Source organism: Schistocerca cancellata, chromosome 5 (assembly GCF_023864275.1).
Source record: "Schistocerca cancellata isolate TAMUIC-IGC-003103 chromosome 5, iqSchCanc2.1, whole genome shotgun sequence".
NCBI lineage: Eukaryota > Metazoa > Arthropoda > Insecta > Orthoptera > Acrididae > Schistocerca > Schistocerca cancellata.
This window is the reverse complement of record NC_064630.1, coordinates 451,042,832-451,070,755: the sequence shown is the minus strand read 5'-3', so window position 1 is coordinate 451,070,755 and position 27,924 is coordinate 451,042,832. Positions and strand designations below refer to the sequence as shown.

At 40.2% G+C, this 27,924-nt stretch overlaps 1 protein-coding gene across 1 annotated transcript in view; it reads right to left on the bottom strand.

Annotated features, from left to right (window-relative positions):
- Positions 1–27,924, bottom strand: part of LOC126188598 (hemicentin-2-like) — a 1,730,700-nt gene that overhangs the window by 729,267 nt on the left and 973,509 nt on the right. The window contains exon 7 of the mRNA XM_049930200.1: positions 21,748–21,892. Coding sequence (XP_049786157.1) covers positions 21,748–21,892 — 145 coding nt within the window. The remainder of the gene's footprint in view (positions 1–21,747; positions 21,893–27,924) is intronic.

Sequence of the window (27,924 nt, the reverse complement as noted above, 5' to 3'; positions counted from 1 at the left end):
AGTAGTGGCTGTATGTGTATTACTTAATTCTTGAGCCACAGATCTAATTTCTTCACTACTGCGCCTAGCACAAGCCTCAATTTCCTCACGTAATTGTTCCTTAGTATCATGACATTGCATGGCAACGGCTGTAATCTGTTCACTAAGCTGTTTGGAACTGTTATCTAGTTTTTTATTAAGCTGTTGTTCGAGATTTTCATTATTTTCATTAAGTTGTTGTTTGAAATTTTCATTATTTTCATTAAGTTGTTCTTTGAAATTTTCATTACGTTGTTTTAAGTTGTCGTCTTGTTCTTTCTTCGACCGTAGCAATACTGCCATAATTTGATCCAAGCCAAAATTAGCGACTCTGTTTTCTATGCTGTGTAGTGGTGTATGTGCATTTGTCGCGTTTTGTATAACCATTTGGTCATTCTCTGATTCTTGAACAGGTTCGCCAATTGAATGTGCATTGTTGGTCACTACCTCGAAATCAAATAAATATGACGTATTTTGGCTACATTGTTCATCTTCATGAGAAAAATTTATCTGTTCACAATTCAAATTTTGCAAACCGGGTGTGTCAAACTGAGCAGCGTTCATTGTAACGGAACGTGCCGCGTCATCAATTGTTACATTTACTGTGGACATAGTTGAATTTGTTTGCTCATAATTAGCATTAAAATCGTTACTAGTGATCGGTACGCACTGATAATTTGTAATTAGGGGATTATCACTATTACACTGAGTGTCGCTAGTACTATCTGTCAAACTATTCGAGTCGGCTATTTCACTCATTGCACATCGCGATGTACTGTTAACAGTTTTTCGCGGCATTTTTCACAAATCAAAATCAAAGCACAAAATGAAACAAAGTCAAAGCAAAAATGGAACAAATACAATTACAACAAAGAGCAATAAATTGCCGATGATCTGTGAAAGAAAGAGTGACAAATTAGTAAATGCGTTGCGCGAGATGCAAACTACATTTAAGTAAATAAGAGCAGATATATGACTACTTATCAGAAGATTCACAAAGGAATCCGATTCTGGCCGGTTGTCGCCAAGAGTAACCTCCCCACAAAAAATAAAATAAATATGTAACCTCCCCACAAAAATAATAAAATAAAATATTATGGATATCGATTCTAATTTTAGTGTAACCTCCCCGCAAAATAATAAAATAAAAATATTATTTGGTTAATGATTCTAATTTTTCTGTAAGCTCAGAACAAAATTGGTTCCCATTTATAACCTCACTACAGAAATTCATTCACATTTAACCTCCACACAAAATGTTTCCCATTTCATGTAAGCTCGAAACAGAAAAATTCCTAAACCTCGTACTAAAAAATAAATTCAGTAACCTGGTAGAATTTGGACGACAGCAGCGATGCGTCATGGCCCTGTAAGATCATTCTGAATAAAAAAGGAAAAATTCTTACCTCAATAAAAACGGCGAATATATCTGCTCTTGTATAAAGTTTTTTCGAGACAGCTCTGTGCAATGCTGGCCGATAGATTTGTCATTTATGAAAGGAAGCAACTGATTTGTCTTTTGCAACAATAGGAATGATCATGGATTGAAGCAATTAGTAAATTCTTTAAATTGAAATGAATGTTTGTTAGAAATTACTTTATATCACGAAGATTATTATTACGACATTTTAAAAGATTTACATGGCACTTCACATAACATAACTAAATATGCGCGAGGCTGCTTTTTACCTTATACAATAATACTCAGGCTCCAGCATCGCTGCACCGTGACCGGCCCAGCCAACATGATACACCAGACTGGACTGACAAGCGCAGACAGGCGACTGCTCTCTAGCAACAACTTACTGCTACTGCTACACAGTTCGTACTGCAGTCAACACTGCTCTTTGGTCTCAGATTCTCTTATAGCTTACATATCACAGGCAGCACATACCTCTTACAACCTTCCCCAAAAGCGCGCTCTAATGACTAATGTAACCATAGATAGTCCTATAGGTTTTCTACAGCTATATCATGATTACCTATAATGACTACAAAACATTTTCTTCATATGTAGCTATATTTAATGGATTGTTAACTATTTTAATTTACATACAATGGATTTTTTTCATAATATTCTATGCAATTACCCACTTCAAGATGTATGTAGTTTTGGAAATATATGGACCACATATTCGAGGGCCACTCCAAAAGAAATGCACACAATTTTTTTTTAAATCCATCTTTTATTCTATGTATTTGAAAGTTTTACAGTGTGTAGGTACATCCTTTGGGAACAATATTTTCATTTCTCCACATAATTTACATCCTCTCCACTGCCTTACGCCATCTCGGAACCAGCGCCTGTACACCCGCACGGTAAAATTCTGGACCAACCTGTTGGAGCCACTGTTTGGCAGCGTGCACAAGGGAGTCATCATCTTCAAATCTTGTTCCATGAAGAGAATCTTTCAGTTTCCCAAAGAGATGATAGTGGAGATGATGGAGCCAGGTCAGGACTGTAAGGCGGATGTTTCAGTGTTGTCCATCTGAGTTTTGTGATCGCTTCCATGGTTTTTAGACTGACATGTGGCCGTGCATTGTCGTGCAGCAGCAAAACATCCTGCTTTTGCCGATGTGATCGAACAGGACTCAGTTGATCTTGAAGTTTCTTCAGTGTCGTCACATATACATCAGAGTTTATGGTGGTTCCACTTGGCATGATGTCCACAAGCAAGAGTCCTTTGGAACTGAAAAACACCGTAGCCATAACTTTTCCAGCAGAACGTGTGGTTTTGATTTTTTTTCTTTGGTGAATTTGCATGATGCTACTCCATTGATTGCTTCTTCGTCTCTGGTAAAAAATGATGGAGCCGTGTTTCATCACCTGTCACAATTCTTCCAAGAAATTCATCTCCACCATTCTCGTACTGTTCCAAAAGTTCGCTGCATACCGTTTTGCTTGTTTCTTTGTGAGCCAGTGTCAACAGCCTGGGAACCCACCTGGCACAAACCTTTTTTAACGCCAACACTTTCAGTATTCTGCAAACACTTCCTTCCCCTATTCCAATGTAGCATGACAATTCGTTCACTGTGATGCGTCTTTCAGCAGTCACCAAACCTGAGGACAATCCTCAATATTGCCGTGCCTCCTTTCATCACGTAACCTGCTTGCCCACCGACTAACTGTACTGCGATCGACAGCAGCATCTCCGTACACTTTTTTTCACCTCTTGTGATTGTTTCGCACTGTCTCGTTTTCACAGCACAAGGAACTCTATGACAGCACGTTGCTTCTGACGAACGTCAAGTGTAGCAGCCTTCCTGAAGACGGCGCCACTCACGGGAACAGGTTGAACTAAGTTTGAAAACAAGCGGGAGATATATATCTACACACTGTAAAACTTTCACACATGCAGAATGAAAACTGTGTTTTTACAAAAATATTGCGTATTTCGTTTGGAGTGACCCTAGTACGTCTTTTAGTCCTTTTATATTACCTCGGACTGACTATATATGATTAGTTTTATAGAAACAGGTAAGATAAACATTTCATCGGTTGCTACCACACGCAGGGTATAGGGATTTGCACTCTTAGTTCACATGCGTGCTACAGTTGTTATCACTTACTCCTGAAACGTTTTCATTAAGTGCATTTCCAAATCTTTCCCTTCCTCAAGTAAGTATCGGTAAGCATTACCAGCAAATGTTTTTCCTTTAAATTTACCAATCGTCTTCCAGCATGACAGACGCATGATTACGTAGCATGGGATACATGTATCCTGTATCCTTACAACTTTACTTATCTATAATGACAATGCCACTAAGATGAGGGATGCAGTGTTTCCTCTCACTATAACATATTTGCTATGTTGTACGTATGTAAGTAGGAATTCTCATGTTCCTGTCCTTACATACAATGATGAGGCCCTCATAACTGTAACTTTTTGTAATTCCATGATAGGATCTTATGTGATACTTAGCAGTGTATGTTAACCTGTAGTACTTAAGAATATGAGCCTCCGTATGAAGTAGTATAGGTACAAGTTTTTATCGGCAGTTTTACGAACCTGAGATTTATGTGATACAGCCAGTTTCACCCAAAATTTATATTATATACTCAATATGTAAGTTTCATCTGAGTTTTTGACAGTCATATTGTCTCAAAAGAAAGACAGTACAGAAAGAAATAGATATTTCTTCACTACTTAGGTGCTGCAGTTATTAATTGGTCAATGAAGACTCATGTTTCTAGAGGCATATAGTCAAGGTACAGGTCATCTGTTACTTAAATTTACGTCAGCTCCCCCCCACCCCCCACCACCGGAGGTCTTACTCTCAAGTACCTTACGCCATAATTAGGCCATCCTTGAAATGAGATATTACACATCGCCAAAGGTCCAAGCACCATATAAACAGTCTTTACCATTTAAATTTCAACAGATGATTCAAGGTATAGATCACATTGTGCTCTTTTGCATCGGTTGTAAATAAATAGTTGCCACTATTTAAGTTCCAACCGTCGCAAATCACATATGCTACATTCAGTTCCTCATATGTAAAATATTCCCCTAACATTCAGATAGATATGCCCGGTGGTGTGATCACTTGTCTACATGTGGTAAACTGAGACCGTTCTGTAGAGCGTTTACTGTTAGCTAATGGTTTCCTTAAGGGCAAAATAGTACTTTAATGACATTTGGTAGTCACTTTAACACAATTTCAAGGTTGGAGAGGCCGAATGGTTGTTCCGGACGATTCATTTGTACATCTGGATTCGGCGCTTCTCATACATTTATTGCCTTTGTCGATCTACATAATCACTTCGTCTGCAATTATCATCTAGTTAACAGTTTTTAATGGTGTACTCCATTACAATCTTTTCAACTCTTCCACTGTGCTTATTCCTGATAAATGCCCTCTTTTCAATTTGTCTAACATTTAAGTCTATATAACACGATATAACAGGTTCTGTACTTATGTTGTTGTTCAGAGAAAGGATACCATGTTACTTCTGTATTACTGTTACTGTAATCTTTGACTACACCAAAGAATATCTGTAATCTTCTAGGTATTCATACTTTGTATGTATTTTAATTTGGTCCTTTTGAGTATCACTCAGTATTTGTACCATTAACAGAGATAACGTGTAAGTTATTAAGTGTGGAGCTCTCACTAAGGCTGCATTACTGTAATTGTGCCAAGGAACTGCATGTTTATGTGGAATTTGTTAAGACAGACTATAACGACAATATGTTCTAGGCTTGCTTGGTTCATATAGGCCAAAATGTGTGTTTGATCCATTGATATACACTGTGTAAGTACTGTGGTTTTAAAAATGACGTTTTTTAATTCTCCATTTTCTGTTATGCTCGTGTGTAATCTCTATTCGTCCTTTTTGTGCCTCACAGTTTTCTGCTGTGAAGATGATTGTAATAATCTAAACCGGTAGAGAAATTACATAAAACTGTACAGCTGGCGGTACAGATATTGTTTGTTCAAAGTATTGACATTACAATGGTTTACACTGTGCTCAACGTGAGGTTATTAGCACTCTACTCTCATTACTATACATGGGCTGTCTCCATTACCACTCAGCAGTGTCTTAGGAAAAGTAAATGAAGAGAGGGGAAAACTGAAATTAGAGCTTAAACTTGCCGAACGAGTCAAATAGTGCGAAAAAATTAGAAATTCTTAAAGAAACAACGTAAAAAGTATGACTCCAGTTTCATCTGAGATAATTACTTAAATCAGATAGTTCTATGTTACACGGTTTTAAAACTGCCTAAAAAGTACAAAATAATTTTTCCTAACCCCAAACAGGGTGCATAACTAACATAATACTTGCAAAATTTATAACGGAAAACATGGGGCTTGCAATAGTTTATTGATGAGTGAATAGTTCAGTTAAGTGACCAACATTTTTTTTGCACTGCAAATGATATGAATGGTTGCGTGATTTACCTTCACCACAGCTACTCATTACACTCGTTAGCATATCGTAATCTGTTTCATTCGTACCACTTTTTTCGTTTTAAAGTTTAAGGGTAATGTCATAGCTACTACAAATTAAGAAGCACAAATATTTAGTGCGATCTGTTTGGGATTAGGCAACTATTTTATGCCCTTTAATCCGTTTATAAATTAGTTATATTAAAAAACACAATTTAAATACCACTTTCCGCTTTTTGGTCTTGTGTGTGTGAAATTTTTCAGTTGATTTCAAACAATTTGATGAGATTACAAGAGAGAAAGATGGTAATTTTCAGCTTTATTTCAATTTCTCTTCATCTGAGTAAACCAATGTTTTTCTTCCTCTTACTTGTATCTCGCGAAAAGACAGCGAAGGTAAAAATTAGAGAAATTTGAGCTCACATGGAGGTTTCCCAGCAATTGCTCCTACCGCGAAACATTTGCGGCTGAAACAGGAAAATTTGGCAATGGTACATAAAATATCCTACGCTACACGCCGGATAAGGAAGAGAGTTAATACGGCAGTCCTGAGATACATTGAAAGTTTCATGCCTGAACCTCCTCGGGAAGTTGGTTTTAAGTCTATTGCAAAATTTGTACCGAACAGGCAAACAGACAAAAAAGCGATCTAAAAATTGTGTCAGGATTAAAATATATGTCTAGCAACATCCCGGTAACTTCAGGGTCAGAATATTAGGTGATAATCTGCCGACGTTTCATTTTGTCATCATTCCGGATACATAAGTGCTGGTAAACAGCGTTTTGACAACGAGTGTACAGGTAGTGGCTCGCCAATACCAAGACCTTCCACGTCCGCCTACTAGAACCCTTTGGAATAATTAAAAGTTTTGCAGTATTCCAGCCCTGCTGACAATGTCGATGAACTCCAGAAACACATTGTGGATGGTTGTCAGTACATTCGGAACTCACCTGGGAGTTACGAACGTTTACGAGCATCGATGACGACACTTACCCCAACAAGAACCGCGGCCACGTGGAAGACTGGCTCTCCAGCGAATATCTGCAGTTTGAATCCTCAGAAACTGTGTTAGGTGTTCCTGTACCAAATCGTAATGACATGTTGTGTACTAGGAACAAATAAATGCTGAATCCAGTCACAAATTTCCTTTGGCAACTCATATAATCTTTGAGCTGTTAACAAGCGTGGATGAGGTACTAAAATGCTTTTCGGAAAACAGGAAATACTATGTCCACTCGATGGCCTTCATTCTTGGTTTTCAGGATGTTATGTGAGAAAAACGCGAGTTGGGTTTCTCATGGCCGATGGTTTGGGTATCCAGGCTGGTTAGGACAGGGGAATTCGTTATCTGGAGACGCATCATTACGTTTTACAGTAGAATATGTTGTAAAAGTTTACAAGAGATAAAATCCAATGGGATTGGAGGGTAATTTTGCATACCATTACTATAATCTTTGTAAATGAGAGTGTCCCGTGTTCTCTTCAGTCATAAAGCACAGTATTCTATTCGATAAAACTACAGTACATAAGGTTAAGAGAATGGGTACCTGTATATAGAATCTGGTAGGGATTCCGACGCGCACTATGTCCTTGTACAGTGTTAACGATTACAGATGTCCTTGTTCAGATTTAACAATTTCAGGTATTTTTCAACGACGTTAACACTAACATCTACATCACTCATAACTTCACTGGCACAACATTTGAAACTAGGAAGTACTCTTAGCTATTCGTTTGTTAAGGAACTTTAGCAGTCCTAGCTCAACACTTCCGCTTTTGATTTTCTAAATGCAATTTCTGTTCCTGTGTCATTCTTGAGCGTATGAACTTGAACATTCGCTAGTATATTAAGCAACACCAACTGAGGCGTTTCAGATATCAAATTTAAATTTCATGAGAACCGTTGTTGACGCTACATCGAGCATTTTTCATCATGCTGTCATATTCTGTTTCAAACTGTAGAGAAAGAAAATTTCATTGATGAGCATGTCAGTGTATCAGTCATACGTGAAGATCGCTTTCTTGGAGGCGAAAATGGTACCATGAACAAACAGAATATAAATAAAAATGTAAATTACACTTCAGTTAGTGACCTTGTGTTTCAAATTCGAAATTGTTGATGTCCATTTAGTTACAGTCTGAGCCTAAAGAGAAGGCAGAATGAGCTATTAACAGGCGTGGATTTCTTTGCAGTTTAGAAAATGTATATTCAGGTAGAACGTAAATACTTCTCTTGAAATTCGTGAGTTATTAGCATTGAGTGGAGCAAATGAAGTGTGACGAAGTACGTCAGTAATGCGTAGAAGTTTTTCTATTACAGGAAGAAAACTGTTTTTGCTGTATTCTCGATTTCTCTTTTACGACGTGCCGTAAAAGAAAAAGAGCCGTTTTCTGAAACTTGGACAGCTGCTCTATTTGAATTACTCGAGGGAAGAACATTCCTTGTTCCAATATTATGAGTTCCTGCAATTTACGACTGCGAATGCACTTTCTTAGTAGACTATTTCAATGGTGAATAACTTACTTTTCAGATATTCGTCAATTGTATGAATAGCGCGTATAAAATTTATTTCATTCATAAGGTTCTGCGCGAAACAGTAGTCGCGTTATACATTTCTCTGATGACAAGATGTATTCGTAAAAAATTTACAAACTAAAAACTATAGTGAGCAGGGACAGTAACTATATGCATAATTTAATATGAATCGTTTGCTGATGGAAGACATTTATGTAATCAAAAAATTGGCATTTATTTGTACTGTTACTACAGCACAGCTCCATTATTAGTCACGCTCGTTGAGCACCTATCCTTATTAATGTTAGCAGTGCTGCGTTGTTGCCTCGGAATCATAATCATCCACATCACAAGCAAAATTTCTGCTTATACCGAGCATTCACGTAAAGGGAGAACTCAAACTTTCCCGATAACATTTCGAAGGCTGTTTAGAAGTATTTTTTTGAATATTTTAGTTTAAGGGATCCAAAAGCTTCAGAGGTTCGTTGCAAAGTAATTGGGTTTCGTTTGACTTCCAGTCTTATTTATCTGTGCATTAGCTGAACATATCTGCACAACACTGCATATGACGGCATTATGCGCTGTGTGTCTTGTTCCACTCAATCGCCGTACTTATTGTTGACGACAGTAATGCACACTTCACTCTTGGCTCTCAGTACCTCTCGGTTCAACGTCGAGTTTGTTTGCTCGGCAGGGTGAGGTGCACGTCAACAGTGATACAAAGCGGTATGTATAGATTTACTGATGAAAGAGATTGCCTGTATACACCTTGTGTATGATTTTGCCGAACTAAATGGCAAAACAGCTCATTGATGCTATGCGGGGCTGTTCTCACAACGACGGCAACCACATCACAAAGCTTTCGATCTACACACAGACGCCCACGAGAAACACGATACTCCCACTTTAGAATGTTTGTGTGTTTGAAACTCTTGCATTGTCGTGAAAGGATTTCCGCAGAAAGAAGGGTAATGGGAATTACGAATCGAGTAAAACATAATTACTCAGCAATGAGCCACCGGAGTCCGCTAGTGTGTTACACGAAAATAATTTTAGTTTTGATTCATCAGTCTTCTCACTGGTTTAATACGCTCCGCCACGTATTTCTCTACCTTGTCAATCTATTCATCTCAAAGTAGCAATTGCAACCCAAGTCCTCGTTATTTACCTGGTATATTCCAATATCTGTCTTCCTCCTCAGTTTTTACCTTTCACAGCTCCGTCCAATACCATGGAAGTTATTCCCTGATGTCTTAACAGACGTCCTATCATCCTGTCCCTTCCTCTTCTTAGTGTTTTCCATATATTTCTTTCTTCGTCAATTATCCGGAGAACCTCTTCATTCTTTACCTAATTTTCAACATTCTTCTGTAAAACCTCATCAGAAATGTTTTGATTCTCTTCTTTTCTGGTATTCACACAGTTCATGTTTCATTACAATACAATGCTGCGCTTCAAATATACATTCCCAGAAATTTCTTTCTCAAATTAAGGCCACTTGGCTAGGAATGCACTATTTGCAACTGCTAGTTTGCTTTTGACGTCCTCCTTGCTCAGACCGTTATCGGTTGTTTTGCTGGCTAGGTAGTAGCATCCCTTAACGTCTTGTACTTTGCGATCACTAATTCTGATGCGACGTTTCTCGCTGCTTTCATTTCTGCTACTTCTCATTACTTCCGTCTTTGTTCGATTTACTCTCAACCCATATTCTGAACTCATTAGACTGTTCATTACATACAGCATATCGTGTAATTCTTTTTCACTCCCACAGACTATAGCTAAGTCATCAGCAAATCTTAACATTGACTTGCTTCCATTTTGAATGTTTATTACACACTTGAACCTTTCCTTTATTTCCGTAATTGCTTCTTCGATGCACAGATTGAATAGTAAGAGCGAAAAACTACATCCCTGTCTTCCAAACTTTTTAATCCCAGCAATTTTTTTCTTCGTCTCCTACTCTCATTATTCCCACTTGCTTCTTGTACCTACGGCCTTTTATCCGTCTTTCTCTACAGCTTACCTCTATTTTTCCCAGAATTTTGAACATGTTGCACTATTTTACACTGTCGAACGCTATTTCCAGGTCGAGAAATCCTATGAAAGTGTCCTGGTCTTTTCAGTCTTGCTTCCATTATCAAACACAATGTCAGAATTACCTCTCTAAAGCCAAACTGATCGTCATCTAATACATGCTCAGTTTTCTTTTCCATTGTCCTGTATATTACTCTGCTCCAGATCTCGGATGCATTAGCTGTTAAGCTGATTGTTCGATAAATCTCGAAGTTGTCGGCTCGGGCAGTCTTCGGAATTGTGTGGATGATGTTTATTGGAATGTCAGATGGTATATCGCCAGACTCGCTCATTCTACACACCAGCGTGAATAGTCCTTCCGTTGCTCCTCCCCCAATGAGTTTAGAAATTCTGATGGAATTTTATTTACCCCTTCTACCTTATTCGTTCGTAAGTCTTCCAAAGCTCTTTTAAATTCAGATTTTTATACTGGATCCTCTATCTTTTCTAAATTGACTGCTGTTTCTTATTAGCTAATTAGTTAGAGTTGGATAACGTTATCTCATATTAGCTGGATACCACATAAGAGCTCTCATTTGGTGGCCTGAGCATAGTGATAGAATTATTTCTGCAATAATAAGGACACATTTGTCAATTTATGGAAGGTATCACAGCACCAGAAACAACGGACTCCAAAGCTGTTGACAACAAGGAGAAATTTTCAGATTTAACATTGAGCACCTTACAATGATGTAAGTCCAAGTAGAAATATTTTTGAAGCAGTTTGATTCATCAGGTCAAATTCGATGAAGCACAAAGTTTTGTCCTTACCGTTTCAACAAAGGCAACGAGAAATCTTGCCTGGGAGCCCTTTTCACTCTTGGAAAACATTGTCTCACAAACAAGATTTTACAAATGAACCCTTACAATGAAATTAATTTTAGTCACAGCAGTTAACAAATGGCTCTGAGCACTATGGGACTTAACTGCTGAGGTCATCAGTCCCCTAGAACTTAGAGCTATTTAAAGCTAACTAACCTAAGGACATCACACACAGCAGTTAACAGAACTGGCGACCAAAGAGGGTCTGTCGTTTCTACCAATTTATGACGCAGCAGAAAGCATAAAAGTGTGAAAAGTGCACTAGTTTTCGAATTCGGAATCACATTCGTACATTTCTCCATCTGCAGCACGTTAGTTGAGTTTCCTGATCCCTCCTCTATTAATGGAGGCCTACACCTTGGTCGGGTTTAGCTAAATTATTTCCGCAATTACAAACACATTAAATTTATTTCTTGCATTGTACAAGGAACGATTTTTAGGATCTCGTATTCCATAAGACGTGGGGACAAAGTCTCGTATCTCTTACTGATACGATGATCCTCTTTCTTATTTTTGAAAGTCCGTTTCACCATCACGGATATATCCTACGTTCCATCTGGCTCTACCAAAGAGCAAAAATGTTTTGTATTTCAAAATAATTATAACAGTCTAGATCTGAGGCCACGTTTGTTACAAGGTAACCGGTTCCGATCATCTTCGGACCTACAGACGTAATATAATGCAGGATATAAATTAGAGGAATACATTAAAAGAACTGAAAATTACCTACAAAATTATAAAACGCAGATACACCCATATTGATGGACAGTGGCTGTGAACGTAGCAGGAGCCATTGAATGACGATGGTCAACTGCTGGAGAGAGCGGTACATCTGTTTCTTAAATACTGCAGGCTCTGCCTACAACTGACAGTATGAAGTCAGCGTCAGCCAATCAGGCACAAGTTGAGAAAAGTTTGTACTAAAGGATGTACTTAGTAAATAAAACGTCAAATTTACGTAAAATAATTTTAGAATAAGGAAGAAGCAGATTGTTAACACAGGTAATGAGAAATAGATATGCTGAGAGCCTTAAAAAGGAACCAAACAAACATCACATTTGCTGAGTATAGGTTTTACTCTAGGAAACCAATACATAGTGAATGTGATATTTATTTGTTTCCTTTTTAAAGCTCTTAGTACATTTACATCACAATAACTGTCTTAACAGGCGGTTGAATCTTTATTGTAAAATTATTCTACGTATTTTTGACGTCTCATTTACTAATAAGTACATCTCTTTGTACGTAATTCTCTCAACTTATACCTGATTTCCTAACGCTGACATCATGGTGTCAGGTGTAGGCGGAGTCCAGCATTGACTATAGTTATTCAGCGTCTCCTTCTCGATACGCAGCCATTGGCCATCGATATATCTACGTATCGTAATTTTACAGCTAATTTAATTTATTTTGTTGTATCCCTCGAAGTTACATCCTGTATTATATTCGAGCTGTATGCCTGAAGATGAACATGTGACGATCGAAACCGGTCCAGCATTGACTATAGTTATTCAGCGTCTCCTTCTCGATATGCAGCCATTGGCCATCGATATATCTACGTATCATAATTTTACAGCTAATTTACTTTATTTTATTGTATCCCTCGAAGTTACATCCTGTATTATATTCGAGCTGTATGCCTGAAGATGATCATGTGACGATCGAAACCGGTCACCCTTCGATAAAAGTCTCTTGTGATATAAACTGTTAAAATTATTTTCAAGGATTATGTTCTGATTCCTGATATCTCCAATAATGTTTTCAAAAAAATATTTTGCTGTATTTTATGGTCGTGTATCTGGGAAGACCTTGTTTAAGTATGATATTTCTGCCAAGATAAAGAGAAATTAGATAACTTATGGAAACAGAGTACCGTTTATGAGGTGACCATGATGGTAAGAATCCATCTTAGTAGTAAATATGGGACTGCGAATTCGGAATCCGAGCAACGATAGTTTCAACACTTCATGTTATTTTAAAATCGATAACTGCGATTGTTTCCAACCTTTCATAAGGAATGATAGGAGGAAAAACTATAAGCCACCCTCAGTGTTCTTTCACGGCAGCTTCATCAAGCCTTATGATTGTACTGACTTGATGAATATAGTCCGTCTGTGCATACTGACCACTGGGCACTTACGGCATTTTATGTAGAAATATAGAGTTTCATTCCTCCGTGACAGTTTCCACAGAATACTTTACCGACCAGCGGCGTGTAGACAGATTACCCCAAGGACATTATTTCAGTATTACTGACAAATAAATACAGAACAATTTCTCTTTGGAGTTAAGAGGCAGGGACAAAAGTGCTTTGACAGTCTGAGACAAGAATTACCACTGAAACAGTTCACAAAAGATAAGACCATCCGTAATTACATCGCACGTCGTGTAATCGCCACGAAGTCTACCGCTAATTCGCACCTGTGTGGCACGGTCTCATTAAAAGTTTTGAACTTGTTACTTTCATTAAATAGTAATTTCCCACTATAATAACTAAGGGGAAAATGATTACGAGTAATACCTCGTTAGAATTAACCCCACACATTTTCCACAAGACTTAGTTCGGGAGAGCAAACCGACCTCTGTTCTGAAGAAAATTTGTGCAGCGTGAACATTGAAAAATCTCGCTCAGGCACAGTACCGTTAAAGATTTTCTTAGATTTATATGGAGGGTTGTACGGGTACCAGTACTAACTAATGTCGACGCAAGTCTTCTGAGAGCATTCTACTTTGAGGTTTTGTGAACAAATTAGAATCGCCTGAAATACTATGCATTTTATGTATGCAAACAAGTTGATTTTCAGACTGTAAACTAAATGGCGTAATGTCGTAAAAATAAGGCTCCCACTGTTTTCATTCTCCCATGCTTCGACTCGTTGTACACTGACGTGCTTTTCTTTCTTTTTTTTTTAATGGGGTATAACTACTTACCTATGTACATGATAGATTAATTTCGTGGATACTGTTAGGGATAATCTGGGACTGAAGTTGTATACTGTCGACGCAAGACAGGCGAATTACGTTCTGCCTGCTAGTTCGACGACCAGTAAGCCAAAGGCAACGATCACTTAAGGCTTACATACCTTGACGTTGTTCGAATATCCAGACTTATCTAAAGAATTTGTGTGCAGTTTTGAGATTAGATTCTGCGATTTGCCACTGCATGCTGAAGGTTCTACACTGTTATCGACTCACGAAATTACAACTTCCGAGAAATAATTCTACCAGACGTAAGAATTAGTGGACATCGACGATGTACTCATTTGGATATCGGATGTTTAAGCAATTCCCATCTGTAGCGCACGCGTCTAAGAAATAACGAATTGAATCTTGTAGTAACAATATTGTATTCCAAATAATTCTCTGTCTCCAATGACCCCGACGTCCACGTAACGCTAGCATTCCTTCCTGTAATCGCACACCGTCATAAAAAAAAACGCTTTTTCTGGAACGTTTAATTGAGTATAGAAATCTTTCCAAATTTGATGATGGGTTGTTAAGGGTCTTGTTCTTCATTTAAGAAATAGTCGAATTACAGTGTACCATAGCACCTTTCAAGATCCCCCACGTGAAGGATATCCAACAATAGTAAGGAGCGATAAAGTCCACAACGCGTTAGTTCATTAATTGAATCATATGGGTAGGAGGCAGTAGTTGGTATAGTGTTATTGCAAGACTTATGTAAGATGGGTCTCACTTTTACTGAAGGACGATCCACAGCTAATAGGTAAATAAATATCTCACGAATACCAGAATTTTTTAATTCAAAAAAGCGTACTTTTTGTTTTGACACTGTATCGCGAATGCGCCTGTGGTACCTAACGTCAAACCACAAATGAAACAGCAGTGTTAACTGTGTGTAGGAAGAGATACAGGAAGGAAATTGAGTGAGAGTTCGTATGCTGATGGTATATAGACAGCCTTCTCAGGGGCGCAAACGGGATTCTTCTTACTATGCAGAATGCTTCAACAACAGCTGGTGAATAAGACGCAAGTTTTCTGGACCAAATCGATGAAATGTACATATGAAGATATCTGTAATGCAAAAGAAAATATTATGGTTCGTCAGGACCATGAAAGATCATTTAACAATCAGAGTTAAAGAGATATGATTTGCATCCTGCCGGAATATTCGCTATATTAACCCGATTTAGCGCACTCTGACCCACGTATTCTTACAAATGAATAAATCTGAAGGTGGAAGAAATATTCAGTCGGAGATGGACGTTTTACAAATCTCGCAGATTCGCTCTTCCGAGAAGACATTCGATGGGAACATGTGTGTCACTTTTCCCTCGAATGACAATAGCTTCACTCATGAATTTCTGGCAAGATGTAGTCAACACTTACATACTACTGAGGAACTGCTTGAAGCGAACTACCGATGAAGTGAATGTGCAAAATGCGTCAGCAGCTGTCGTAACTTCACTATCAGCCTCAGAACGTTGATATGACCACCTTTACAGAAACCAACGGAGCTACCAAAACAGAGGACGCTCCTGCAGCGTTGTTACAGATTCAACTACGTGACGCTTGAGGCAACTGCATGTCAACACTCATTGCCTTGGTGTGTACAAATTGTCGCCGCCCACTGGCAGAAGGTACTGAGTCGGCGACTGACTCTGTGGACCGAAAACGCATTATCACTCTACCACCGTCCGCTGGCGCAGCCCTCAGCGTTTCGATGGGCTGAGTGTCGATCTATCACATCTACAGCCACTGCCCCACAGGGCATCTACCCCCCCCCCCCCCAGGCGTGACAGCCAGACATCGCGAACCAGAGTTTGCTCCCTGTATAACACCACACTTCCCACAAACCGCCTCCATTTCTTTAAACAACGGCACTTGGTAACTCTTAGAACCTACGACAAAACTGCGTACCCGGCACGGACCCAATGTCAGCCAGACTGAGTGCGAGCCTAGCCAGGACGCAGAGCTCCAAGTCATGCTGCATTGTGAACAAGCCGTGGGCGGGATTTTGATAGTGTACCACCGCCAGCGACCATGGTTTCGACGTCCATCTCAGCCAGTTGGACGTGGGTACAGGATCTCCGATGTATGTTGTTACCAGAGAATTAAATTTACTAGATATAACCTGAGGGTACACTGCCGACCGTGGTGGCCGAGCGGTTCTAGGCGCTACAGTCTGGAACCGAGCGACCGGTACGGTCGCAGATTCGAACCCTCCCTCGGGCAAGGATGTGTGTGATGTCCTTAGGTTAGTTAGGTTTAATTAGTTCTAAGTTCTAGGCTACTGATTACCGCAGAAGTTAAGTCGCATAGTGCTCAGAGCCATTTGAACCATTTGAACCATCTCCCTATACCTTATCCCTATTTCTCTTAGAATTTCGAACACTTTGCACCTTTTTTCCATTGTCGAACGCTTTTTGCAGGTCGACAAATCCTACGAATGTGTCTTCCTTTTTCTTTAGTCTTCCTGTCAATACTACCGCAACGTCACAATTGCTATTCTGGTGCCTTTACCTTGCCTAATACCAAACTGATCGTCATGTAATATACCCTCAATTTTCTTTTCCATTCTCCTACATATTTTTCTGGTTTACAACTTGGATGCATGGGCTATTAAGCTGATTTTGCGATAACTCACGCACTTGTCAGCTCTTGCAGTCTTCGGAATAATGTGGCTGATATTTTCCCGAAAGGTGAATGGTATGTCGCCAGATTCACAAATTCTGAACACCAAGGTGAACAGATGTTTTGTTGCCACTTTCTCCAATGGTTTTAGAAATTCTAATGGAATGTTATCTATCGCCTTATTTGATTTTAAGTACTTCAAAGCTCTCTTCAATTCTGGTTATAATATTGCAGTCCCTACCTTTTCTATGTCGACTCCTGTTTCTTCTACCACATCAGACAAGTATTCACAGTCATAGAGGTCTTCAATGTACTCTTTCCAAGTATCAGCTCTCTCCTCTTAATGTTACCACCGTGGCTTTTAATTTCACCGAAGGCTGAGTTTCCTATAAGCTGAGTCAGACCTTCCTATAATAATTTCTTTTTCGATTTCTCCGCACTTTTCATGCAGCCATTTCATCTTAACTTCCCTGCAATTCCTATTTATTTCATTCATAAGCGACTTGTATTTCCGTATTACTGAAATTCCTTTAACATTTTTGTACTTCCTCCTTTCATCGATCAACAGAAGTATTTCTTCTGATACCCACGGTTTCTTCGCAGTTACCTTCTGTGTACCTATGTTTTTTTTCCAACTTCTGTGACTGACCTTTTTAGAGATGTCCTTTCCTCTTCAATTGTACTGCCTAGTGAGCAGTTCCTTATTGCTGCATCTATAGCCTTAGACAAGTTCAAGCATACCTCGTCATTACTTAGTACTCCCATACCCCACTGCTTTGCATATTATTGATTATTCCTGACTAATCTTTTAAGCTTTAGCCTAATCTTCATCACTTCTACATTGTGGTCTGAGTCTGTAGCTCCTCCTGCGTCCGCTTTACAATCCACTGTCTAATTTCGGATTCTCCTTCTGACCATTATGCACACTAACTGAAATCTTTCAGCATCACACCGCCTTTTGTAAGTGTATCTCCTTCCCTTGTGATTCTTCAACAAAAGTATTCGCTATTACAGAAATCAATTACTCGTTCTCCTCTCTTGTTCCTTGTCCCAAGCCGACACTCTCCTGTAACCGTTTCTTCTACTCATACAACTGCATTCCAGTCCCCTATGACTATTAGATCTTCATTTCCTTTTACGTACTGTATTACCCTTTCAAAATTATTACTCGTTCAATATCCTCATATATTTTCTCTATCACTTCATCTTCAGCTTGCAATGTCGTCATATATACTTTAACTATCGTTGTCGGTGTTGCTCCCAGTAATACGCTCAGTGCCCTACCTCCTATTCATAATGACTCCCACTTCCGTTATATTATTTTCTGCTGCTGTTAGTATTATCCTACACTCATATAACCAGATCCTCGTCTTCTTTCCATTTCACCTCACTCGCCCTTTTATATCTAGACTGAACCTTTCCATTTAGGCGGCGCGGAATGGCCGCGCGGCTTGAAACGCCATGTCACAGATTCCGCGGCCTTTCCGACGGAGGTTCGAGTTCTCCCTCGGGCATGGGTGTGTGTGTGTGTTTTTAGCATAAGTTAGTTTAAGTAGAGTGTAAGTCTAGGGACCGATGACCAATGACCACAGCAGGTTGGTCCTCAGGAATTCACACACATTTGAACTTTTTTTTCTTGTTTTTTGCATTTCGCTTTACAGATTTTCTTACTTCCCTACCACGTTCAAGCTTCTTGACATTTCACGCTCATTCTCGTTACTTACTGTCGATTAAAAATACCGAAAAGAGTAGGAAAACTTGTCTGCGTAGACATAACAGCAGATTTACCAGTCAATACTTCTTGTGTGGTAGAACGTTTAGCAGAGAAGAAGAGTTTAATACTTTTCGTGCCAATGTGTATCGTATGTGCAAGAGGTTGATAGATGTTGGGTAGATCCTGAAAGCACAGAATCAGCAGAAGCAGAGCTGCCATGAAGCGCACTGATGACTAGCATAGAGATACTAGGACAGGAAGATTTTGGATAAGACTTCAAATGTAGTGCTTTCTAAGGTGGTACAGTTTGCTGATTTAGGTGCAGTCTGGGAGAAACTTCCACAGTTATGTGGAAACGGTAGGGAAGAAAGGAAGAAACTGTTAGAATTTATGTGGAGTTGTTTATCACTCCCAGACCACTGTCGAGATCCCTACTGGGAATGAACTACTGGTGTACAGGTAACTACTCTGAGTTCCACATCACGTTTAATTACTGATGGAAGTGTTTATAGTCAATAGATCTGTAACGGGATTGTAGAAGAATGTATAGGGGGGGGGGGGGCGGCACAATGGTAATTGTACTCAAGAAAAGCGTGGACGGATGCAAATACTCTCGTTTTGGTGTTAACTAGCGGTATTTAAATCATTAATCTCCCAATGCCAAATAAAAAATTTTTGTATAAACCGTAAAAATGCCAACATTTTACAGTTATGGATTTGGATATTGGATGTGATGGGTTGGAAGCAGCACAAAAGTATCGACTCAAGACTGTGTTTACAGTTACATCCAGTTATTGCAAGTACTGTCAAATGCCATTCAGATTGAAGAATGCACCACCAACATTTATAAACTGTCAGCCTGAAACCTAGGCAGTATATGGCATACGTGGATGACACTATCATATTTCCCAAGGATATTCAAGAAAGAGTAATATTGTAGTGAGACGTGTCTAGTTGACTGTGAGCAGCAAAGCCAATGCTGTGTTTGGAGAAATCCCATTTCGTCCTAAATGAGGTCAGGCCGTATTGTCAGCGAAGATGGAGTGTAAACAGATCCCCAGATCCTACAAGCCATGCAATAATTTTCTACTGCTGATGCAGAGAAGGAGCTACAGTCCCTTTTTAGGTCTGGCTATCTATTACTGAAAATTTGTGCTATAATTTTTTGAAATGGTATGACCAGTCATATCTCTCCTCAAGGTTGTAATAAATTTTGAATAGACACCAGTTTGCTGAGAATCTCATGTGTGGTCGAATTGTTGTGGACCACTGGTCCCATCCTGGGTTTTCCAGATTATGGGAAGCTATTAATGATGTTTTGCGATCCTAGCAAGCACACATTTGCGTACATACTGATTCAAGAAGTAGAGAGAATGGAACACTGAACAGCCTAGCTGCTAGGTAATTAAACGAAGTGGATATGATCGTTCTTCAATAGAAAACTGACCCATCGTTGAAGGTAATATGTATTTCCATAGTTACTTGCACAGCAATCACATCAAAGTAGTAATGAATCACGCAGCATTAAAATGGCTTATGAGATGGTTCAAGCAGCTTTAAAATGGGTTATGGGCCTGAAGGATACGACTAGCCACCTGATCCAATGGGCATTACATCTTTGCGAATATAGCTTTCACGTTATATCTACACCAGTGAAACTCACAGGAATAGCATGAGCCAAGAAGTGCATGCAGGATAAGATGTTGGCTTTTCTGCGATGAGTGAAAGAAAGAGCAGTGTCCTGATCTCCAGTATCGGCATTTCACGAAGATACACTCAGATTCAGTACTGATGAGAATATACTGTGTAAACAGGCTGAAAAGGGGCAATTTGTAGTCCTTTTTTGCATGATGAGGTATTCAGGCAGATTAACAAATGTATCTTCGCAAGTTATGAGGAAGATGAACTACAGAATAATATACAACAGAGGACTACTGGTGGTGAACATTCAACAAGACGTGGAGCAATAAATCAAGAACTGTGTACTCTCTGCACAAGAAACAGGACTATTGGTGGCCAGCCAGTCATTAAAATTGATTCGTATGGTTATACATGGAGCCTTCACACAAACACAAGCGGAGAATTGGTATATTTTAAATACAATGGATAGCTTCTCAATCTATATATTGATGATAGCCATATCAAGTAATCAAGCAGAGACGGCATCCCAAACAATGGATAATCATTGGATCTTGATGTTCAGGATGCTGGAAACCCTGCTGACCCAGCAGGCAACCACTTTTTTGTCAGAATCGATGAAGCAATTGTGCTGCGTATTGAAAATTCTGAAGCTAAGGAGAATGTTTCTGCAAGGTAAGGGAAGAAAGCAATGGGTGCACAAGACAGAAGTTAGAATGTTGAACTACTATGTAAACGCTAACTGTAGCGACTGTAATGCTTTGCTGTCATGTTTATCAACAGTATAAAACGTAAAGGTTCATGGTATAACAGGTTTGTCACCGTAGGAGGCTGTCTCTGAGGGGAGAATACCTTCTTCTTTTGAATTACGTAAACCAATCTCTCAGCAAGATGTATGTGGTTTTGTCACGAAGTTATGAAATGTCCAGTAAACATAGGCTCTACATTGTATACCTGAGGAGCTATGAGCGCTTGTTCAGCAGACGAGATGTGTTTCTCAGTATCGAAGACAAACAAGTGGTCATAGCTCTTAAAGTATGGAATTTAGAGCCCATACTTACTATGTATAGGGTCCGTCGGCCCCTTTAACTTTGACGCTGTGCAGGATTGTTGGATGATTATTGAGGACACGGGTTCATCTGCGCGATTTTGTTTCTCAGGACACCTTCTACATCCTCTCGAAGTATGTTGGTATAATTTTGAAACACCCTGTATACTTAGCAACAGAATTACACTACCGTTAGCGAAATTGTTTGTGATTACTGATCAGAATTAATTTAATGGAAATGACCATACAGTAAATGTTGTAGTCATGGGAATATGGATGGGAGTAATGAGTTACAGACAGAATGTAAGTACGGGTTAACTCTCGACGGACGTTTCAGTATTCAAGAAACAGTTAACTTTGTCAGACCAGATGCGCAAACGTTTAATAGCAATTTTTATGGAGAGAGTCGGACGTGGAGCAGCTGTACTTACAGGCGATGAAGAGGCGTCGGCGGTCCTCCAGTATCCCTCCCGGGAAGTACGGGTTCTCCACGCGGCAGGCCAGCTCCTTCTGCTGGTCGTGAACCCGGGGCCGCAGCACCAGCCGGCTCACCGTCTCATTCCCCAGGTGTTCCACCTGCATCACCAGCATTTTCAGTGCATTAGTTCGGCCGAGAAAGTAATCCTTGTATACAGCTGTGACATTATTTCTACGTTAAGAAAACATATTTCGAGGTGATCCTGGTGATTTAGTTCGTTCAGTAGTAAACCGATTTATTTCTTCTTCTCGAAAATATATTCCGAGGTCAGTGTTGAGGCAAACAAAAGTGTCTGCATTTTTAATGATGTGAAACGGATAGGTGATCTGAAGAGTAAATGTGGTGAAAACTAACCCAACTGGTTTCGGAAATAAACGGCATTGAGAGACACAGTATCGTTTGTGAAACGACACAGTTAATGAAACTTTTAAAGTAATACTCTAGTTATTTCAAGAGAAGACCACTTACAGTTTACACAATTTGTTGGGTACTTACCGTCTACAAGTTGCTACGTTCTAATCGTCCTCCTTTCTACGGGAGCTACTTAATGTCCAACTATCTGCGAATGTTTCAAATGGTTCAAATGGCTCTTACCACTAAGGGACTAAACATCTGTCATCAGTCCCTTACACTTAGAACTACTTAAACCTAACTAACCTTAGGACATCACACACATCCATTCCTGAGGCAGGATTCGAACCTGCGACCGTAGCAGCAGCGCGGTTCCGGACTGAAGTGCCTAGAACCGCTCGGCCACAGCGGCCTCCTGCGAAAGTTTGCGTGTATTACAAATGTCGACTACCGACAAGGAGAACAGACTGCATTGTCTCCCAAGGTCACTAAATGACATTAACATGGACTACAAAGACATTAGTTAATAATGAAAATAAATGTTTTCCTTTCGTAGGGTACACCCAATAAACAGTTTAGCAATGATTTTTAGTTCCGACCACGGTCCTTTAACAATATGTCCCTAAAGCTTTTTTGTAATGAACGCTATGGAATGATTAGATTATTCTAGAGCCGAACCAATACTATGTGTACAATGCAATGATCTGTGATGCATAGAACCGTTTTGTCATAAAACTAAACACTTTTAATGCTATAAGCGTTTTAGTGTATATAGCTCTAGCCAGTAACTGACACAGATAGCCAGAATAACAAAGTGACATTCTATCCATGAGAAGCAAACCACAAATTAAGGGAGACGTAAAATAATTAACTGTTTTCCACTTAGATTCACTATCGTCTCTGGCATTATACACTTAGTGACTTTTGTCGAATGTTGTAAGAACTGCCGCGACACGGTGGAGTACAAGAAATATTTTTTCATTTTGATTATTTTAGGTAATATTTGTATTTACAGTTTTATACTTAATTCACTAGTGTTATGTCACTGAAATGTAACATAGCTCGATAATTCGAGGGTGGCCCAGACAGTAATGTACGGCACTTTTTCCTTCAACAATCCTTTATTGAACATAATGAGAACTACACACACGAAAGAATGGTCTTTTATCTACACACCCTATTTTTCCACGTAATCTTCCTCCAGTTCTATGGCCTTCCTCTAGCGCGAAACAAGGGCGGGTATGCCCTGTCGGCACCAATCCTAGTCCTCCTTCACTGTTCCAATCACCTTCTCCTAGTCCTCAAAATGTCTTCTACGAATGGAATCCTTTAATAGCCCAAGCAAGTGGAAGTCAGAGGGGGCTAGGTCAAGTGTGTTACCTTCGACAACCGTGGATGGTCTCCCCGACCGCTGCAAATGGTGGATCTCCGCCGAACCGTCTTTTGTTGACCTCACCCTCGACGCCCAGCGACCGACTGTACTTCTGTCGACAGCAGATGCTCCATACACTTTGCACAAGCGTTTGTGATAATTCCGCACAGTTTCTTTCTCTGCAGTGAGAAATTCAATGACGTTACGTTGCTGGTAACTTACATCACCTACAGACGCCATTTTGAAACTGTCCTACAGTTACGCTATCTGTCGGAAATGACGGAAACCTGATGCGATCACTCAGGAGACATCAGAGAATACATATGTAACATTTAGCATTCGTCGAATTGTTCTCGTCTGAGAAAAAAATGCGGTGCCCTACTTTCTGACAACCCTCGTACTAGGAACAAACACTGTGTGATCAAAAGTATCCGGACATCTGGCTGAAAATGACTTACAAGTTCATTGTGGCCTCCATCGGTAATGCTGGAATTCAGTATTGTTTTGGTCCACCCTTAGCCTTGATGACAGCTTGCACTATTGCAGCCATACGTTCAGTCAGGTGCTGGAAGGTTTCTTGGGGAATGGCAGCCCATTCTTCATGGAGGAGGTATCGATGTAGATCTGTGAGGACTGGCTCGAAATGGACATTCCAAAACATCCCAAAGGTGTTCTGTAGGATTCAAGTCAGGACTCTGCAGGCCAGTCCATTACAGGCATGTGATTGTCGTGTAACCACTCAGACACAGGCCGTGCATTACGAGCAGGTGCTCCATCGTGTTGAAAGATGTCATCGCCATGCCCGAATTGCTCTTCAACAGTGCGAGGCATGAAGGTGCTTAAAACATTATTGTAGGCCTGTGCTGTGATAGTGCCACACAAAGCAAGGGGTGCAAGCCCCCTCCATGAAAAACACGACCATACCTTAACACCACCGCCTCCGAATGTTACTGTTGGCATTACACACGCCGACAAATGAAGTTCGCCGTGCATTAGCCATACCTACACCCTGCCATCAGATCGCCACATCGTGTTCCGAGATTTGTCACTCCACACAACGTTTTTCCACGGTTCAATCGTCCAATGTTCACGATACTTACACCAAGCGAGGCGTCGTTTTGCATTTACGAGCGTTATGTCTGGTTTATGAGCAGCTGCTCGACCATGAAATCGAAGTTTTCTCACCTCCCGCCTAACTGTCGTAGTACTTGCAGTGGTGCTTGACGCAGTTTGGAATTCCTGTGCGATGGTCTGGACACATTACGACCCTCTTCAACTGTCGGCGGTCTGTCAGTCAAAAGACGAGGTCGGCCTGTACGCTTTTGTGCTATACGTGTCCCTTCACGTTTCCACTTCACTATCACATCGGGAACAGTGGACCTAGGGATGTTTAGATGTGTGGAAATCTCGCGTACATACGTATGACACAAGTGACACGCAATCACCTGATCACGTTCGAAGTCCATGACTTCCGCGGAGCCGCCATTCTGCTCTCTCACGATGTCTAATGACTACTGAGGTCACTGATATGGAGTACCTGGCAGTAGGTGGCAGCACAATGCACGTAATATGAAAAACGTATGTTTTTGTGTGTGTCCGGATACTTTTGGTCACATAGTGTACATCGGCAGAATTGCTACAGTCTAGCACAGAAGGCACTCAAAGAAATACGTACTGAGACCAACAGAAATGATACTTTAATTAAAGACAATAATTACCCTAAACTTACCGCAATTTATGATAATCCATAGAGATAACGAACGGCGGAACATGGTTTTTATTGAGTTCTGTTATCATCACGTACGGGAATGCGTCCTCTACAACGTCCTCCCACGCTGGCCACGAGGCTGATAAGTTCTTCAGGCGGAAAATCTACTCCTCCAGTAGCCTGGTTGACAACTGCTGGATGGTCGTTATTGCATGTGGACGAGCTGCAGTGCTTTCAAAATGGTTCAAATGGCTCACAGCACTATGGGACTTAACATCTGAGGTCATCAGTCCCCTAAACTTAGAACTACTTAAACCTAACTAACCTAAGGACATCACACTCATCTATGCCAGCGGCAGGATTCGAAACTGCGACCGTAGCAGCAGCACGGTTCCGTACTGAACCGCCTAGAACCGCTCGGCCACAGCGGCCGGCTGTAGTGCGTCTCCTCAGCGCATCCTTCACGTGCTCGATTCTACTTAAATCGTGGGATCGGCAGGCCGGTTCATTTGCCGAATATCCTCTCGCTTCAAGAGCTTCTCCACCGTTACTGTTCGATGTGGTCGCCCGTTGTTATCCACAAAAATGAAGTCAGGGCCGAATGCACCCCTCAATTGACGCACATGCGGAAGGAGTACAGTGTCACAGTGATGTTGACCGCTGAATTTACCGTGTTCAAAGGTTTGGAGGACTGTATGCCAATGCGACATTATGATTACCTGCACTATAACAACTGGACCAATCAAACGAGCATGTTCAACAATGTTTCTGGATGCATTACTTATTCCCACCTTTCGTCACATGAGGGTGTGTTCAGGATCACCATTCAGGCTGAATTTATTCTAGTCCGCAGCTCGTGGTCGTGCGGTAGCGTTCTCGCTTCCCACGCTCGGGTTCCCGGGTTCGATTCCCGGCGGTGTCAGGGATTTTCTCTGCCTCGTGATGACTGGGTGTTGTGTGATGTCCTTAGGTTAGTTAGGTTTAAGTAGCTCTAATTTCTAGGGGACTGATGACCATAGATGTTAGGTCCCATAGAGCCACTTTTTTGAATTAATTCTAATCCGAACGTAACAGGCGACACACCTCTCGTTGGCCCTGTCCGTATGCTCTTGGCACCATCCCAAATGGTGCTGCCTATGATATACAAAATCTGTCTTTCTCTGCTCCTTCAGACGCATTGTGTTACAGGGCTAGCCGCATTTGGCGCTAAAGTACGCTGACGTCGAGCAGTGGGAAGTCCAGCTATCTGTTCAGGACTGGCAGACCTCTGCCAACATGCTGCCGCAATTTCATTCACTCCGACCAAGTTGTTAATATTTTATGTCCCTTTATCTGTCTCGTCCAAACGTTTTGCAGAGCGGTGTACATTTGAAAATCTGACAGGCTTCATACACAGGTTAACGGAAAAAATACTGAAACAGATCGTTTAAAAAATCTCATTACGCACAAGACGATATTTTCTACTAGAATGAATATAGATTCTTGGGGATCAATTTTAACTCAATACACGGAAAGAGAAAGTTGACCTTGGTGCCAGATGTAAGTTGCCGGTTCATCTGGTGGCTGGTTCATGCCTCTGTGGTGCAGCTAGACAATTCGCTTGCTCACGTTTGTTTCAGTCGAGAGAGGTTTTTCCCTTTCTCCTTTTTTTTTAAAAAAAAGAAAGAATCCGTCTAGCAACTTTCGGGGTACTGAGGCGCATGTTTCTCGAGCACCTAGTCGATAGCACATTGAACATTTATGAAAGAGAAATAATTTTTTTATCCTAAACATTAAGAACCCCGAGGTTGTAGGATATGATGTAATCAAGCCTACTGCACATTATTTACTATCTGATACCACTGCGTATCGATATTTTCATCTACAAATCAATCATTTCATACAAAATTAATGTGTGCCAAAATGTCATTACATACTTCTTCTGTAGTGGTCAATCCAAGGATTGGTTTGCAACAGCTACAATGGCAGCGTGCCTCTATTTTGTGCGTCTTTCAACTTTTCTCTTCATTTCTTTGTAGGTGTTACATCCCATATCATTCACGATTTCATCCATGTACCTCAGCCGTGGTCTTCCTCTTGGTCTTTTTCCCTCGACATATTCCTCTATGATTGTATTCAGGAGTCCTTTATGTCTTAATAGATGGCCTGTAAATTGCACTCTTATTTTAACAATGATATTCCAGAAGCTTCTCTTCTCACCTGCTCTTTCCAGAACCACTTCGTTTGTGACCTTGTCGATACATTTTATTTTCAGCATGCGTCTATAGCACCACATTTCAAAAGAATTTAGCTTCTGGTCTTCCTCTGTCCCGAGAGTCCATGTTTCACATGCCACACTCCACACATATGATTTCAAAAATCTTTTCCTGATTTCAAGGCTGATGCTCTTAGATGTTAAGATGTTTTTCTTCTTGTTAAAAGTAGCCTTTGATTGAGCAATTCTACTTCTCACTTTGCCTTGCTCCTTCCATCCCTGGTAATATTACTGCCCAGATAAGTAAATTTATCAACTTGTTCAAGTAGTTCATTGAACTGTTGTAGAGAACTTTATAAAATTTACAGTTAGTTTTCTGTTTATATTGAACGTAAGTATGTAGTTTTTGCTTTATTGATTCTCATATAATATGAGATTCTCATTCTCATTCTAATTCTCATTTTCCTATAATATGAGAATTAATAAATCAAAAATTACATACTTA